This window comes from Silene latifolia, chromosome 7, assembly GCF_048544455.1.
Source record: "Silene latifolia isolate original U9 population chromosome 7, ASM4854445v1, whole genome shotgun sequence".
In the NCBI taxonomy this organism is placed as follows: Eukaryota; Viridiplantae; Streptophyta; class Magnoliopsida; order Caryophyllales; family Caryophyllaceae; genus Silene; species Silene latifolia.
In genome coordinates this window covers 64,612,671-64,629,733 of record NC_133532.1, presented here as the reverse complement: position 1 = coordinate 64,629,733, position 17,063 = coordinate 64,612,671, and the positions used below count along the sequence as shown (strand labels likewise).

At 37.1% G+C, this 17,063-nt stretch overlaps 2 protein-coding genes across 2 annotated transcripts; both read left to right on the top strand.

Annotated features, from left to right (window-relative positions):
* The first annotated feature begins 698 nt into the window (after window positions 1-698).
* Window positions 699-6,351, top strand: LOC141592276 (cationic amino acid transporter 9, chloroplastic-like). Its single transcript, XM_074412872.1, has 8 exons — window positions 699-1,226; window positions 2,341-2,750; window positions 2,942-3,118; window positions 3,237-3,461; window positions 3,548-3,724; window positions 4,052-4,288; window positions 5,599-5,694; window positions 5,814-6,351. Exons 1-8 carry the CDS (start codon window positions 971-973, stop codon window positions 5,961-5,963), a joined length of 1,728 nt encoding a protein of 575 aa, XP_074268973.1. The 5' UTR covers window positions 699-970; the 3' UTR covers window positions 5,964-6,351.
* A 7,080-nt stretch (window positions 6,352-13,431) lies between these two features.
* LOC141592275 (actin-related protein 2/3 complex subunit 5A-like) lies at window positions 13,432-16,889 on the top strand. Its single transcript, XM_074412870.1, has 4 exons — window positions 13,432-13,614; window positions 13,717-13,789; window positions 13,998-14,098; window positions 16,399-16,889. The coding sequence occupies exons 1-4, from the start codon at window positions 13,517-13,519 to the stop codon at window positions 16,532-16,534; spliced, it is 408 nt and encodes a 135-aa protein (XP_074268971.1). The 5' UTR covers window positions 13,432-13,516; the 3' UTR covers window positions 16,535-16,889.
* The last annotated feature ends 174 nt before the right edge of the window (window positions 16,890-17,063 follow it).

The window sequence follows — 17,063 nt, the reverse complement described above, 5'->3', positions numbered from 1 at the left end:
TTCTCCGTATGGACCGTATCCTTTCTACGCTCATCAGAGACTGTACACCTCACATTACCATTATTATTAACAATTGAAATTAAATCTCACTTGTACATTCAACACCTAATAATCATAATAATACGATTTTTGTAACAAGTGTTCTTAGAGTACACATTAATTATAAAGGTTATTATACTAATACAACAATACAATATATGTGCGATAATAAAAAAAATGTGATTACTTTTTGTTAAATCTTTTAGCTATTTTTATGAAAAAATAGTCAATTTTCAAAGTGGTCATTATTATTAATCATAAAAAGTGATCATTATTTATCAAAAAATAGTCATATTTTACCAAAAAGACGGGAATAATGGTTGTATGTAGACATGTCAAACGGGTCAACCGAGTCGGGTTCGGGCCGGATTCAAGTCGGGACAATTTCGGGTTTACCGGGCTCAAGTCGGGTTATTTCAAAGTCGGGTCATTTTTAAGTTAACTATTACAGTATTGGTTAATAATCTGTTTGTAACAATAAATATTCGGGTTGGGTTATACTTGATCGGGTCAATTCGTGTTTCGAGCCAAACTCAGATCTTGAATTCGGAGGTCGGTACAAATAGGGTCAATTTGCCAAGTCTAGAGTCTAGACTCGTATACAAAAGTTATTGCATATTAATATGCCGAATATAGAAAATTCATAAGATATTCTTGCTAATTAATAAATACTCCCTAATAATATAATTCCGTCCAAATTCAACAAACATTACTAATTTACTAATTAAGTACATATATAACTCAACAAATTCTACATCATAATTGACACAAAACTCTTAATTTCCCCTTCAAAATCCCACTACATAATCACTGTAATAATAATTACTAAAAAAACCCATTCATATTAATCCGTCATTAAGCTAATTAATCCCAAAAGTTTCAATCTTTATTCAGTAATTAATCTGGGTTTTCAATAATTTTATGATTTACGATGAATTTAAGTGGAAGAAAGAGTAACATTGCATCATCAACATCACCATCTTCACAATCATGGTTTTCACATTTTTATGCATCGGCTCGCCGGAGTAAACCTCTTCAACCCGGTTCGGCCGGCACTTCTACGGATTCCGGTGACGGTTTGGTTAGGCGGTTGGGTTTATTTGAGCTGGTTCTTATTGGAATTGGAGCGTCTATTGGTGCTGGAATTTTTGTTGTTACTGGTACTGTTGCTCGTGATGCTGGCCCAGGTATTTTGTTTTTTTCTTCAGATCTTGTGTGAGACGGTTTTACATAAATACCCTTATAAATGCGTGTTTTATAATATACTCTGGAAGTTTTTATTGTAAAAAGACCTTACAAGTGTGTGTTTTTTTTAAGAAATTATTATGTTTGAATTTTAGTTAATTCTGTTAGTGGATTAATGTTCGTTTTATAAATTCTGGAGTGTGGTTGTTCATTAGATAAATTTGATATGTGTTTTAATTTGCTGTCGAAATTGAGCTGAAACTTGCAAATGTGTTAGTGAGTGGTTATAACCGTATTTGAAGTTCACAAATTCTCATTTGTGACGGAAATTTTTCGTCAGAAGCTGTGACCTTTCGAAACCTGCAAGTGGGAGAGCAAGTGGAGAAGCATGTAGGAGAGGGCTTGTGAGAGGTCACAAGCGTGTGTGACAGTCAAGCAAGACTTATTGTTTGAAGTTTGTGGGTCGAAAAATGTCAAATGGGGGCGAATTAATAATGCAATAAGGTAAATTAGAAAAAAAAATCGAAGAAGTGTACTAAAAATTTCAAGGTTTATGGGGCCATCGCCGATACTAGCCCCCCACTTCGTTCCTCTACTGGTTTTCCATTTTGGCACATCATCTCGTAAAATTAAAATGTCATAGTGAATTATATGGAGTTGTTGATGTGTTAAATACTTAAATGGTGAAGTGAGTGTGACCCAAAATTATGCACATTGCGGAACTAAAACGACTAAAGGAGTGATGTTCTTCATATGGAGTAGATGGTATGCTGTTTACCATGTTGATAAGGTAAATCTGAAACATTGTTTGTGTTCCTTAGCGTGAACTACGTTATGTTAGCAATATGGTCATTCGGGTTATGCTACTCTGAATGAAAATGTAAGTCTAGATGAAGCTCCATTACTCTTTCACAGAGCTTTTAAATAAGCATTTTGTGTTTATGAGTTGCGGGAAAGAGGACGTGCATAACAGTATCATAAATTTTTAATAGATGGCTTCACTGAAGCTTTTACTACGTATTACACGAGGAAAAGGATGAACAGGAGTTTGTAATTGTTGAGAGTTATTTTTATTCAAAACCAGAAGCTTATATAAATTTCACTTCAAATGCGCAGCTGTCACACTTTGCTTCATACTTGCGGGATTATCATGCATACTCAATGCTCTCTGCTATGCTGAGCTGGCATCTCGTTTTCCTGCTGTTGTGGGAGGAGCGTACTTGTACACTTACTCAGCCTTCAACGAGTTGACTGCGTTTTTGGTATTTGCTCAACTGATGCTCGACTACCATATCGGAGCAGCCAGCATTGCACGGAGTTTGGCTGGTTATGTAGTCGCTCTACTGGAACTATTCCCCGCTATCAAGGGACATATTCCTAGCTGGATAGGACATGGTGGCGAAAATTTTCTAGGAGTTTTCTCTATCAACGTGTTAGCACCGATCCTCTTATGCATACTCACACTAGTCTTATGTTGGGGTGTTGGAGAATCTTCAGCTGTAAACTCCTTTATGACTGTGACAAAGGTATAACGGCAAAAACTGGACCGAGTGGTTAAATTTCGAAACCTGACCATGACTGCCACCATTTAACGACCTAACCCACTACTAAACTAAGTAACATCTGCACCGTGTGTATTATTTTTTTGACAAAATATTTGGATATCCTGAACGCAGAGGTTTTAATGACATCATTCCATGCTCCATTATCGTTGCAGGTAGTCATTGTCCTTGTTGTAATAATTGCTGGTTCCTTTAAAGTCGAGGTATCAAATTGGAAACCTTTTGTCCCCAATGGTTTTGACTCAGTTTTGACTGGAGCAACTGTAGTTTTCTTTGCTTATGTTGGATTTGATGCTGTTGCAAATTCGGCTGAAGAATCTAAAAGACCACAGGTAAAACACGTTCAAGATCTTACACGTACCCTTTAAATATTTCCGATTTTGCTCAAATATTGCACATAATACACATACAACATTGATTATTACTTAATTCATTTTTCTTTGTTCTTAGAGGGATTTACCCTTGGGGATAATAGGAAGCCTTCTCATCTGCATAGCGCTATATATTGGGGTTTGCTTGGTGATTACGGGAATGGTTCCCTACAATCTTCTTGGTGAAGACGCTCCACTGGCTACAGCTTTCACATCAAAAGGCCTGAAATTTGTATCTGTGTTGATTAGCGTTGGTGCTGTTGCCGGGCTTACAACAACCTTGTTGGTTGGACTCTATGTTCAGGTGACTAGACGCCTTGTTGAATGATCTATGTTTCTTTCTTTCTGGTTTGCATGTTTTGTTAACTCGGTTATGGTTCTCATGGACAGTCTCGGTTATACTTGGGTCTTGGACGAGATGGCTTATTACCTCAAATATTTGCTAAAGTAAACTTGAAGAGACACACTCCAATGAATTCTCAGATCTGGGTGGGCTTTGTTGCTGCGGTCATGGCAGGGCTACTTAATGTACATGTGTTGTCTCATATTCTTTCAGTTGGTACACTGGTATGTGAGAATCCAATCTCAAATCTTATTATATTTGATGATCAAAATGCTGTAGGACGGTTTCATCACTAAACAGCCAATCAACAATTGAATATATAATCTGCACTTTTATTCTTGACAACTTAACTTTCATCATTACATAATACTCCTATCAACTGTGAAAACTAAATCGGATGTTACTTAATACTGTATACAAGTTTTTTTTTTTTGAGCTACTTCCTTTCTACGCCGGTGCCGTATGATAGGACCTTTTCAAAGGAGAGACAATGTTTGATGATTATGATATCAGGACTTTATCAGGCTCTGAATTTTATCCTTGTGTTTCAGACAGGTTATTCTGTTGTGTCAGCATGTGTATTATCCCTCCGTTTTAAGGAGAAATCTGAAAATCAAGCTTCAGGTAGACGACTGTCGCGATGGGCAGAAGGTATTATTTGGCTGGTTGTATTGGCTTGCTGTGGTTTTACTGCTGGTGCAGTGTATCGTTTTGATGATTCCTACTTATTCCTGATCATACCACTGGTCATAGCTCTAATTGGATTAGCGGCTCTTTATTCACGTCAAGTAAGCTTTTTCAACTGTTCTTATTTCTTTCGTCTTGCATCAATAAGATTGTTTCCACTTTCAGCAGTTGCGGTCAACATAGCTCTCATATTCCTTATTATCGAACTCTCTTACGTTCTCCAATTTGATTTCAAGTGTAACAAAGCCCTCTCTCTCCTCTGGGAGGGGGTATAACCATTGCTGTCAGAATCGCGATTCGATCCGACGATTGTACGATTTTACGATCCAAAAATGTTTGACCGATCCTGGATCCTACGATTCTATCATAGTTGTAGAATCTTACGATCCTATTAATTTGAAAATTTTTAGAGATGGGATCATAATACGATCCTACGATTTTACGATCCTATGATCCGACTCCATAATAAAAAAAAAATAATATATATTTTTATATAATGACACCGTAAAACTCAAATTTCATGTAAGTTGTTCATACAATGATACTAAATTCATTAATTACCAATATTTTATGAATAAATATTAATAAATAAGTGTTTTGATTTTCAATTATATGTTTTTACCAAATAAAAAATTATATTTAGTGAGTTTATAGAATCTTACGATTCTACGATCCGATTCTACCGATTCGATCCTACCCTCCCCATCGATCCAAAGTAGAATCCCGATCCTGACAACATTGGGTATAACCTTGCCCATTATTATTTTTTGCCTTATTGCTATCATTGTAAAAAGACACTGTTACCCTTTACCTTCAACCAATGTATGCCTTTCTATGGTACGTTTCCTAGAACACGCCCCTAAACCCTAGTGAGGGGACACTTCTTTTTTGCATATCAGATCAGCCACAACATTACCACAGTGCCTCAATAGCTCCCTTCTGTAGTTCTGTAGTGTAGTCCTGCGTGAAAAACACAAAGAGACTCTTTCGCAAGACCCATAATGAAAATTGTATCGTAAATTGCATCGACAGTTGGGTACTGCACTATGCAAGAAGCATAGAGATTCGACTTCTGCTTTGTTCGATCATTTTCCAAAGCTGAAGAACAATGGGTCTTTGGCATCATGGAAACATTTTCTTTTGCCTAATCCGGAAAAAAAAAATTATTGCTGAAACCAATCAGTGATGAAGCTTTGTACATCTTGATCACCTCCACATGCTACCGACAAGTTTCAGATATGGGGTCTTATTGCTTCAAATAGCAGCGTTTTGGTTGTTTGTAGTTCCAAGTTTTTCACAACTAAAAGAGCAAATTGCATGAAACGATTTCAGAGAAGAGTATAATTTGAATTTACAATTCGTATTAATAGTTTTAACAAAATGTTTCCTTTGTCTGAATTATACACTTCAGACATATACAGGTACTGCTCCCCAAGGGTTTTCTTGTCCAGGAGTCCCGTTCTTGCCGGCCATATGCATATTCTTCAACATGTTCTTGTTTGCTCAGGTCTGTTCCATGCTTCTCCATTATGTTATCCTGAACAAATCATTTTCGGCTTTTTACGGACTACAGGTTCAATAACCTTGTAATATGTGCTGTATTGATATTATTCCATTGGTTTGTAGCTACATTATGAAGCATGGGTGAGATTTGTGGTAGTTAGCATCCTCACACTCGGAATATATGCTTTCTACGGTCAGTATCATGCGAAACCTAATTCGGAGGAAACCATTATCTACCATAGGACACTGCCAGACAGTCCACACGCAAGGTAATCGTCGTGAAACTGCTAAACTCGAGTGAGACGGTCTTATATGTGAGACCAAGCATATAAGCCTGTAATTAAATGAAGACTGTATAAGGATTCTGGTTGGTCGCACGTCTCAGAAAAGACTCATTGCTGTTGCAAAGCCTGCACCAAATGTGGAGAAGGCGCTTGTCGTCAGTACGTAGTTGTAGATCCTTGTAATGAAACAGTCTATCTTTGATTTAAGTATTTATTCTTTTCCCGGGCCTAGAAATCCCAAGTTTATGGATCCGGCATTGGGGATTTGCGAGCAAGGAATCGATGCTCTGTATTTAGACAAGATATACTAGTTCTTTTAACATTGTATTCGTATTGAAAATTACTTTTATAAGATTACATTTTAATCGATATTTTTGTGTTCTCAGTGTATGAGAAATCGAAAATGGAATGTTGTGTTTCTGTTTTGCCTTGGGCTGAACAGGAAAACAAAATGTACCTACATAGTGTCAATTGCAGTAGAAGTCTGACAATATTTACATTTCTTAGCAACGACAGCAACATTACCCCCAGTGCCTCAAGGGATCCCGCAAACATTTAGCTGAAAATGCTCACAAAATCGATTAAAAATCATGAACACACCATCATTTTTACAAGCATTTATACTGAAACATGAAACCAGTCAACAACCAGCATTAGTACATTCCTGCATAATTGAGCATTTGCAGTATCACCTATTTATCTTCAAGTTTGATACAAGGACTTCTTTTGTGGAACTTGACGCCTACTTGAGTCGCCTCTTGTAGTTACTTTCTCAATCCGAATTTGTTCCTTGAACTTAGCAATGAACTCATCAGCCTTCTTGTCAATCTCACTATCAGGGTCTTCTTCTTTAACATCGCACAAAACACCAGCTTTACTACTTGACCCTTCTTTCGAGCTCACCCCAACGATAATAGAAGTTCCTCCTCCCCCTTGCTTCTCTCTTTTACGACCATTGGAGCTCGATCTCTTCTCACTTATTCCAATTTTTATAACCACCATCCCGGAATTCTCTTCTTTTTTCTGATCAGACTGAGCATTCTGATTAGTTATCATCGGAGCAACTTCTCGCGGTCTGATTGTTCTTACAGATTTCCCTTTCAATGCAGCTTTACTCAAAGTTGGTCTTACATCCAAACTCAAACAACCACACTTTCCTGCTTTTCCAACGTACTGGTCTCCCTCACTCATCCTGTTTTCTTCCCTAGCCTCATTCTTGATGCTCTTCCTTAGATCTCTATCAAAGAAGGATGTACAGCTAAACCCACGAGAATGTGGTGCTTTCGACAAAGATTTTACATTTTTAGGGCTCTCCACAAGCAAGAAACTATCAGAAAGTGCCTTAGAGCTGGATTCAACAGGAGGTGTGCCAGGTGGTGATGGTTTGTAGGCTTCAATTTCTCTGCTTAGAACTTCTATTTCGGAGTAATCAATTGTGTCTTTCAATTGAACATCTTCTTCCGCTCCATTATGCTCTGATTCTTGCTCATCACAAGACAATCTACTTCTTGATGAAGCTACTCCTGACAAATAAGCCGGTTCTTTCAATAAAACATCTTCTTGCACTCCATTCTGTTCCGATTCTTGCTCATCACTAGACGTTCTACTTCTTGACGAAGCAACTTCAGACAAATGAGCTGATTCTTTCAATATGACATCTTCGTCGTCCACTCCATTCTGTTCCAATTCTTGCTCATCACTAGACAGTCTACTTCTTGATGAAGCCACTTCTGAAAAATAAGCTGGTTGTTCCACCAGATCTTCTGTGTCATTGTTTTCCGATAAGGGTATCACAAAACAGTTCTCATCCCACTTCACAGGAGTTGCTTTTTTCTCATTCTCATTCAAGAAAGAACCCTTGGAAGAAAAAATCACATCGTCTTTAGGAGTTTTATAGTTGCTTTCTGACCTTACCTCAGTATCCTTCTTGAGCAAAGTTCTCCGACTTAAATTAGCCCAAGTTGGTGCTTTAACAGTTGAAGCAATCCCATTATTAGGAGCTTCTCTTAGAAGAGAGTCACTGTTTACTGAAGTGTTCTTATTGTTTGGACCTACGGGCAGGAAGAAGTCTTCATTGTTCTTTGGGAAAGTAACATTGATTGGCAAAGAAACATTCTCAACCGGAGGGATAATGCGAGATGCAACAGAAGTACCATTGATTGGCACCAAAGGTTCAACACCGATATCTTTTTCCAACTGTTTCTCGTGTTTCTTGCCAGAAAGCTTGAGTTTTGATTTTGAACGCCTTGGTTCTCCAACTGATGATGCTAATTCACCTGGTGCACGTAGTATTGAAGGCGGAATTTCTGGTGTTCGGGGCATGAAGTATTCCTCATTCTTCTTTGGTGAAGAGCTAAAGATTGGTTGAGCAAGATCTTTCTCTGAAGGCATTAAAGTGGCAGAATTTCCGACAAAGGTATTTGCATTTTCTAAGATTGTCGGAGTACCCCAACTGCCATTCTCATAATCATGCATCCTAGATCCTGAAGCAAAGTCGCTAGTAGAAACCGGCACTGAAGGTGGGGTTGCAGTGGAAGGCATGTAGAAGTTTGAGGTAGTATTACATTTTTCCGAGGTTGGAGCTGAACCCACCAAATCGGAACTATCAACTTGAGTATGGAAATTCGGAAAGGGCATGTTGTTAACTCCATTCCAAGGATATCCTTCCACCATGTTTGGTGACTCTGGCAACCAGGAACAAACACCAGCATTTATCCCACATGATGCTCCTCCTTGAACTGGAGACCTAAAAGACCGCGACTTCAATAGTTCTGATTCAACTGTACCATTATTTACCATGAAATTCGATCTCATGGACCGTGATTTCCACGAAACTTGGGAAGAATTCCCCAAATTTTCCTCCAAGTTCTCGCCTTTTGCACTGGACCGTGAATCCCATCCATATGGGAAAGCATTACTGCCCACATTTCCTACAAAGTTATCACCATTCCCTGCCATGAACCGGGATTCACATCCATTTGGAGGAGCACTAACCTCTACATTTACATTTCCTTCCAAGTTCTGACCAAATCCGGGCATGAAACCGGCCATAAAGGACCGAGAATTCCACTCATTTGGAAAAACATTACTACCTACATTTCCCTCAAAGTTCTCACCTTTCCCACAATGCAACTCAAAATCACCATTCCCTGCCATGAATCCTGCCCTCATGGACTGTGATTTCAATCCATATGGAAATGAATTATTCCCAATGTTCCCCTCAAAGTTTTCACCTTTTTCACCATACATCTCAAAATCAATATTTCCTGCCATGGAACTCGCTCTCATGGACCGCGACTTCACTCCATTTGAAAAACCATTATTCCCCATCTTCCCCTCAAAGTTCTCGCCTTTTTCGCCATACATCTCAAAATCACTCTTTCCTGCCATGGAACTCGCCCTCATGGACCGCGACTTCACTCCATTTCCAAACCCATTACTCCCCAAATTCCCCTCAAAGTTCTCACCTTTTCCATCATTTACCTCAAAAACACCATTTCCTGCAATGAAACCCTCCCTGACAGACCGCGAATTCCACCCATTTCCGAAACCATTACTCTCTACATTCCCCTCCAAGATCTCACCTTTCTCACTTATTGTACAACTACTAGATTCACTACATGAACTCTCACCACTACAATCACTTTCACCCTCACTAACACACTCATCCTCGCTATCGCTATCCACAACTCTTGACCTTAAACTTCTAACAGGCAAACCCAAAAATCTCTCCTCAACATTTTCACCACTCCTCTGTCTAACCACAACATATGGCTCTGTCCTAAACCCTGAAAAATCACTTCTTTTATCTTCCACCAATTTTTTATCAAATTTCACTGATGGGTTTTCATCCACACAGTCAAAAATTGATGAATGCTGAACAGCATTCTGTTTATACTGCTGATAATTAACTGATTTGGGAGAAACTTGTTCCGGGTTTTTTCGACGACAAAATAAGCCATAAGATAAAGCAATGCCAATAACAAGAAGATGAATAAGCTCCCAACTTTTAGCAAAAACAGTCTCACTGATAAACTCAGGTGGTTCAGAAGGAAACAATGGTATAACACAAAGAAACAGAGCAATCACCAAAATTTTCAGTAGAAAACTTGAACAAGACATACTTTTATTTCTGGGATTTGCTTCAAACTTTGGATCAAACTGTTGTCTAACAGATTGAGGTTTAAGATAAAGGTATGCATTATCCTCCATTGATGGAAATAAAGCTAAAAATTTTCAGTTCTTTTTTTTTTTTCAGTTTTATGATTTTCCTTTGTTGGGTTTTTTAGGTTGATTAAAGTGTGAAAGAGTGATGCAAAAAAGAGAAATTTTTGGTGTATCGGTGTACCATGTCATCCTACACCAAATTAATGACAATATTGAATTTGAAAGTATTTTTCTAAATAAATTTTCCATAAATACCAGTTGAAATACTTGACCCACTTTTCTCCTCACAAAAAGTGGGTGGTATTCATACTTTGGTGTGTTATGAAAGAATTAGTAAGAATCTACATGTAATAAAAAGACAGGATTTTGATTGGTTTGAGTATACAATGCCATTGTATTCACCAGGTAGCTAGTTTTGCTTAAGACGTCAATATTGTTTTAGTATATTGATGATAATAAGACAAATTTGTGTATATTTATTTAGATCCGTTTTACCATTGAAACGGATATTGACGTCTTAAACAAGAATTTGTGTAAACAGGTCGTATGGAAAATAATTTGATTGGAGTAAAAGATGCCGGAAAAACAGGAAAACAGAAGAAATCAAAAGAAAGAGGGAGGGAAGGTTGAAAAAGGTGATAAATTTGTAAGTGATTTATGCTTTTGGTGTAGGTTGATTATTGAAGATCACTTTATGAGTATAATAGTATTAATGTGATGAGATTTGAGACAGTACTTTATTGAATAATGAATATCCTAGTGTTGTGGTGGGGAATCCTGAATTCTGCTGCAATTGAGAAGATTTTTTTTTTTTTTTTTTTTTTTTTTTTTTTGGCTTATTCTATTGAGAAGAAAATTGAGGGACCGTTTATGCATTGGGATGGTAGTCACAAGAATTTTGGTCTAAGGAAAGTAAGCATGTTCACACAACTCACAAGAGGAAAAGGTCAAGTGAATAGAGTGACATTGTACTATTGGAGCTCCAACTTATTTTTCGGTTTAGGTGAACTGGTGAAGTTGGAATTCCAACTTTCTTTTTCATGTTAAACTTTTTGAAAATTGTCCATTAATATAGTAAGAATTAGGGTTTTTTGATAACTGCTACCACAAGTAATCCACTTTTTAAGAACTGCTACCAAGATAAAAAAAGTTTAAAAACTGCTACCATAATCCTTGGTTCGTTAAAAAATCAATACCAATAAACCCCGAAGCCCAATTTTTCAGTTGAAAAGACAAATTTACCCCTCCCTTTATTTATTTTTTTTAGATAAAATGTAGTATATTGAAAAAGAAACGTAACCATACATACTTCATACATCCACCATTATTATGGGATAAAATCCCACAATCGGATACAAACAAATGTGATCCCAATTACTCGTAGATCAAACTTAAATTACGGTCAAAAATGGTACCCAATCAATAAGATGGGCACCCAAAACCGACATCAAAATCGCGAGCAACAAACCCAGTTCTTCATTCTCTTCATCCTCTCCCCTTGATTCAATCAATTCATCTCCATCACATTACCTTCATCATCATGAATCATCTCTCATCTCGGTTCAAAAACCGCAAATAAGAAATCTATCCTGCGCCCCTTGAGTTTGTGGTTGGACGCCCTTAATTCAAGTCGTAGATCCTTCTTCATGATTCGCATCACCGTTCTCGGAGTTAAAAGGGTAGCCTCATATTTGGCGATATTGCGTTGATTCCATATGTGATAAACGGCGGAGTTATAGATAGCATTGATGATATTCTTGCCCAGATTAGAGACCCCTCCCTTTGAATCAAATATAAAAAAACCCAGATTTTATACATATAAAACATCAAATATAAACCCTAATTTGAAAACAAAGGAGAGATTAAAGAGGGGTTAATGGACTAGAAAGAGAGAGAATGAATGAATTGAAGGGTAATTTTACCCGATAGTATAGATTCAAAAAGAAAGAATGAATGAATCGATTCAATTGAAGAAATCAAAAATATGGAAAAACAAAGTAGAGGTTGAAGAAGGATTAATTGAGTAGAAGAGTGTAATGTGTAAGGATGAATGTAATCTTATAAGGAAGGGGGAAGGGGGAAGGGTAAAATAGGAATAGAAATTATGACTTAATATAAGGATTTGAAATGAATGGCTGAGATTCATTTGAATTGGGCTTCGGGATTTATTGGTACTGATTTTTTAACGAACCAAGCATTATGGTAGCAGTTTTTAAACTTTTTTTATCTTGGTAGCAGTTCTTAAAAAGTGGATTACTTGTAGTAGCAGTTATCAAAAAACCCTAAGAATTAATAATCATATGTTTAGTAGTGTCATTATTTAATTTGTATCGTCGAAAATGATTAATGTGGGATCAGATTAAAATCAGTGTCTCGCACTCTCGCAAAAAGTTATACTACAAGACCACGAAGTTGTTTGGTAACTTCGTTATCCAACTGGCAACTGCTCGGCAATACATTAACTTTGGTCGGGTCTTATTAAATTTGATTCTTCTAATCAGAATTTGCACCCCAATCCTTGCAATCCTGGGAAATGTTAGGAAGAAAGTGCAAGGGAGTCATTCATCTCGAAATACTGTTTTCGACATAAGAAATGATGCAAAATAAAAATAATGAAATGAACTTACAATAAAAAGTCGAATTCATTTAGGGATTTATGAGTAGTTTTGGTTGATAGATCATTTAAGATTATTTTGTCTATTTTTCCAAAAATATTTTGAAAAAGTTATCACTAGACGCCGACGATCATATACATATTACTCCCTCCTATTTCAGATAACCGTCCCATTGTGATTATGGCACAAGAATTAAAAAAAGTGAGTTTAGACCACACTAAATGGATAATGAGACAGTTATATGAATAGACGAAAATGAAATTAAATTTGGACCACACAACACTTATCAAAAATGAACAATGGGACATTATTGTGAATAGACGAAAATGGACAATGGGACGGTTATCTGGAATATGAGGGAGTATCATTTATCTGTCTAATGACCCTAGAATTAGAAACTGTTTTTGTTATATAATGTGAATTGTTGATAAGAATAAGTTATTTTTTTAAAACTATTGCATCCCCAGGGTTTGAACACGAGACCTCTGTTAAAGTAGAATAACCTATTGTCAGTCTATTTAAGTGTTCAGGGTTAATAAGGGTAAATTAAAAATTGAAAAAATAAAAAAAATCCAATCAAAACAAAATGTAAAGAATCTATTAAAACATGGGGATGAGAAAAAAAAAGTAAAGATCATGACGAGTCGGGGGTAAACTTAAAGCACACACCCTAAGCACCCAACTAACCCAAGTGACCAAACGAATTAGTGATTGTGAAAGACAGTAAAGATCAAAGTAACTGTTGAATATTGAAAGAGAGATGGCAGGACATGAAGATTTCATCGAAGCAGAAAATGCAGAAGCAATTATCACAAGAATTGAGCATAAATCTCGCAAGATCGAAAGTCTTCTTAAACAGTAATTCCTACCCTTTTTTCATTCTTCATTAATCTTTCTTTTTCTTCATCAAAGTTTTCATCTTTCATTTCTCTAATTAATTCCTCAATATAATTAACTTAGGTATAAACCTGTTGAAGCTCTTAAAACTGCTTTAGAAGGGTCTGCTACAATCACCAAAGACGACCGTTGCAAGGTACTCTATTTACGATTTATAAATACTTGAGTAAGGCGGTTTTATATATGTGTATTGTGATACAGATCCTTTTAGTAATTACTGCCTTTTAAAATTTGTGGGGTTCTGTTTCATGTTTGTAAAACCGCCTTACAGAAGACTAATTATGCAATTTTCTGGGTTTTTGGTATTGGGTTATGATCATTGATTGGTTAATTTTTGTGGGTAGTCGGCGAATTGGATAGCTGTGCATCGGGCAATCATGGCAATTAAAGATGTTGATGGAATGCTCTCTTCTTTAGATGCTGAGTACTATGACATTCTTATGAAGTATGCACTTTTTTCTTTGATGTTTCTCATATTATTTCATTTGTTTTCGGGTTTGTGATTAGCAATTAGGCGTAAACGATCAGTACATTGTTGTAAACACAATTGGGGAGGGTGGGTTTGACTTTGAATTTAATGAGTTTTTGGTGCTTACCATCAAGATTAAAGTTTTGGGTGCTTTGAAGATGAGTTATTGTTTATGCCAATTGTCATCAGTGGCAGTTATTTGGTTAGGATGAGATGATTGTGATGTTGTTTGTCTAACTAAATGATGACGGTGTTAATGAAAATGTTAGTAAGTAAAACTATAGGTGTGGAAATGTAAATGGCACAAGATTGTGGTGACTCGGAAACCCTTTAATTGGGTAAAACCCTGGGGTAGATCTGTCTGTGCCAATCCACTTTTATCCTCTAAGGACTTTGTCACTACAAGCTTCTCGACGATGACTTTATGCACAAGTGAATTGCTTTGGACTTGGAGGATCTCTGACTAAAAAAACTAGGATGTTTTAGGATGCTAGATTGCTTGAGGTTATATGAGTGCTTCCTGAGGGATGGAGTTGTGTCCTTCAAGCAATCAGATGCCTTTTTACACTTGCATACCACGTCTCCACTTGAACTGTACCACTCGTTGTGGATCACAACTTCCCTTCTAAGCCTAGTCCGCTTTTTCTCCTCATTCTTCCTTTGTTCCATGCCATTCGAATGTTAGTTGCTTCTTTGTGTTGGTACCATAGAATGAACCTCTGCTAAATGATGAAATATTTTCCTTGAATGTAGCTAATAGTTGCACATTTTCGACTAACCATATGTCATTCCTCTAGTCATCACGAGGCTTTCTTTGAACAACATCAAGATGTTGTCATTTGCTTTAGTCTGCGAATGCGAATCTGAAAGTCTTACTCACGAGCACGACTCACCAGACCTATTTGTGGGCAAACAATGATATCAGTAGAATGTAGAGTTAAGTCGATAAGACTTATACTTTTGAACTTTTGAAGATGCGTTTTTAGCAAAGGGGAGAAGAAAACGATATTTGGACATATTAGAATTTAGGTGGTCTAGAATTTGTAGGTCTAGGCATTCTTACGAGGCTGAATTGGTGACCCAAATCACTTACAATGCAACAATTCTCTAGTAATTGTGTGGCTTTGGAAAGATCTATGTATGGTAGCTAAGCCACACTTTATTCAAGAGAGTTTTAGGTGGTTAACATATTAGCAGTATTCTTATTGTCCTTCAGAGTTCAGACTACTAACAACGCAGTGTAATTAGGTCTCAAGTACCATTTGTCGGATTCCATTTTAGTTGAGTGAAAGACATGTTATTCTTTGGTATGAAATATGATGGGATTAAGCCAAATTACTTGCTAAATATTGTGAAATAGTAATCAGTCACTGTTCGCACTGCAGTTTTCATTATCAGTCATCCAGAACCTGTCTGTGTTTTAAACATTATGATAAGTCTGCCTACTTCCAACCCTTCCTTACATTGCCATGGGTAGGATCCTGCAAGGAATATGGTTATATGTGTTGCTGAGGAACATATAACGTGTTAACCTTTGTTCATTTCGTCAAGGCCTGAGCATAGCCAGTTGTCAATTGAGTAGTATTTTTAATATCCCTGAGGAATTTACAAAGCTAAGTTCTGTTATAGCACTTAGAGATAAGTTGTTTGGTAAGTCTCGCTTCAGTGTTGCTCGACACGTAGTGACAAACCTACTTGATAGCGATCCTGGTGCCTGCGATAGCTGAAAGTTAAAATGTGTACTAGATCGTATAATACTCCATACTATATAGTAATAACAACGAAACCTGACAGGAGAGGATATTGACTCTTCAAGTGGGAGTAAATAATGGCATCCATTGTGGGCTGTTCCTGATAAATTTTTATGAACAATATTAGACTTGGTAGTTGGTACTGTACTACTATGTACTTGTTGGAGTTCCATTTTCGCCAGTAATCCCCACTTGGCATTATTTTGGTGAGAGGGAATTTTGAACAATGAGGCGTAATGATTGAGATGGATGATTGGGAACATGAGAGGGGTACCAATTGGGAAAATGAAAGTTTGGGGATGCTATGAACGTAAGTCATCATCTTTGTCGATTCATCAGCTGAGAATATGTAACAAATATTTCAGATTTTCGAGAGATAACAGCTAACATGCTTATATTGTAACCCTTTTGATGGAGAATTAAAGGAACAGTAACACCAGTTCCGTGATTTCTGACAGTCATCAGCTATTGAGTTCCATTTACTAAAAGTAACTCGTCCTTGATATTGTATATTCGGATTTTCAGGTATTTGTATAAAGGTCTATCTACTGGAGATCGGCCTACATGCGATCAATGCCTCAGAATACATGAAAAACTCACACAGAAAGCTGGTTTAGGATGCATCCTGCGCTGTCTTGCTGATAAAGAGAACATGGTATAATTCAATCCTATGTTTTTACTCCGATTCTACTGCAAGCATCAAGCGTGGCTCAATGTCAAATGTCAGCAAAGCAAATTTGTGATAAGGTTCACGCTGTGTCTAAAATGAAGTGCTAAAGTGTCGTTATGGAGTGTCGGACATGGGATACACGGTTGGAGTGAGGAAAAATTTGTAGGAGTATTTCTCGACGATTTTGTACAGAAGCTTACTGGTATACACTTCCTGTGATCACTTCTCTTGTCATCCTTGTAAAATGTGGGTCATATTTACTATCTGCTTGTTACAGACTTACAGTATATGAAAGGCAACCTTTATCTGAAAACTGCGGCTCTTAATATTACTGAAATTTTCCCGATTGTACCCTCTCATTACGCTTCATTGTTCAAAATCCCCCGCTGGCCAATGAAAAAGTTCGAAAGTTTTATAATTTCTGAAATTTGCTCTAAGTTTACTATGTCATTACTCGTTCACCCCCTCAGTGTTAGAGAACGCAAATAGAGACTGAACTCCTGAAGGGAAATTTTGTTCA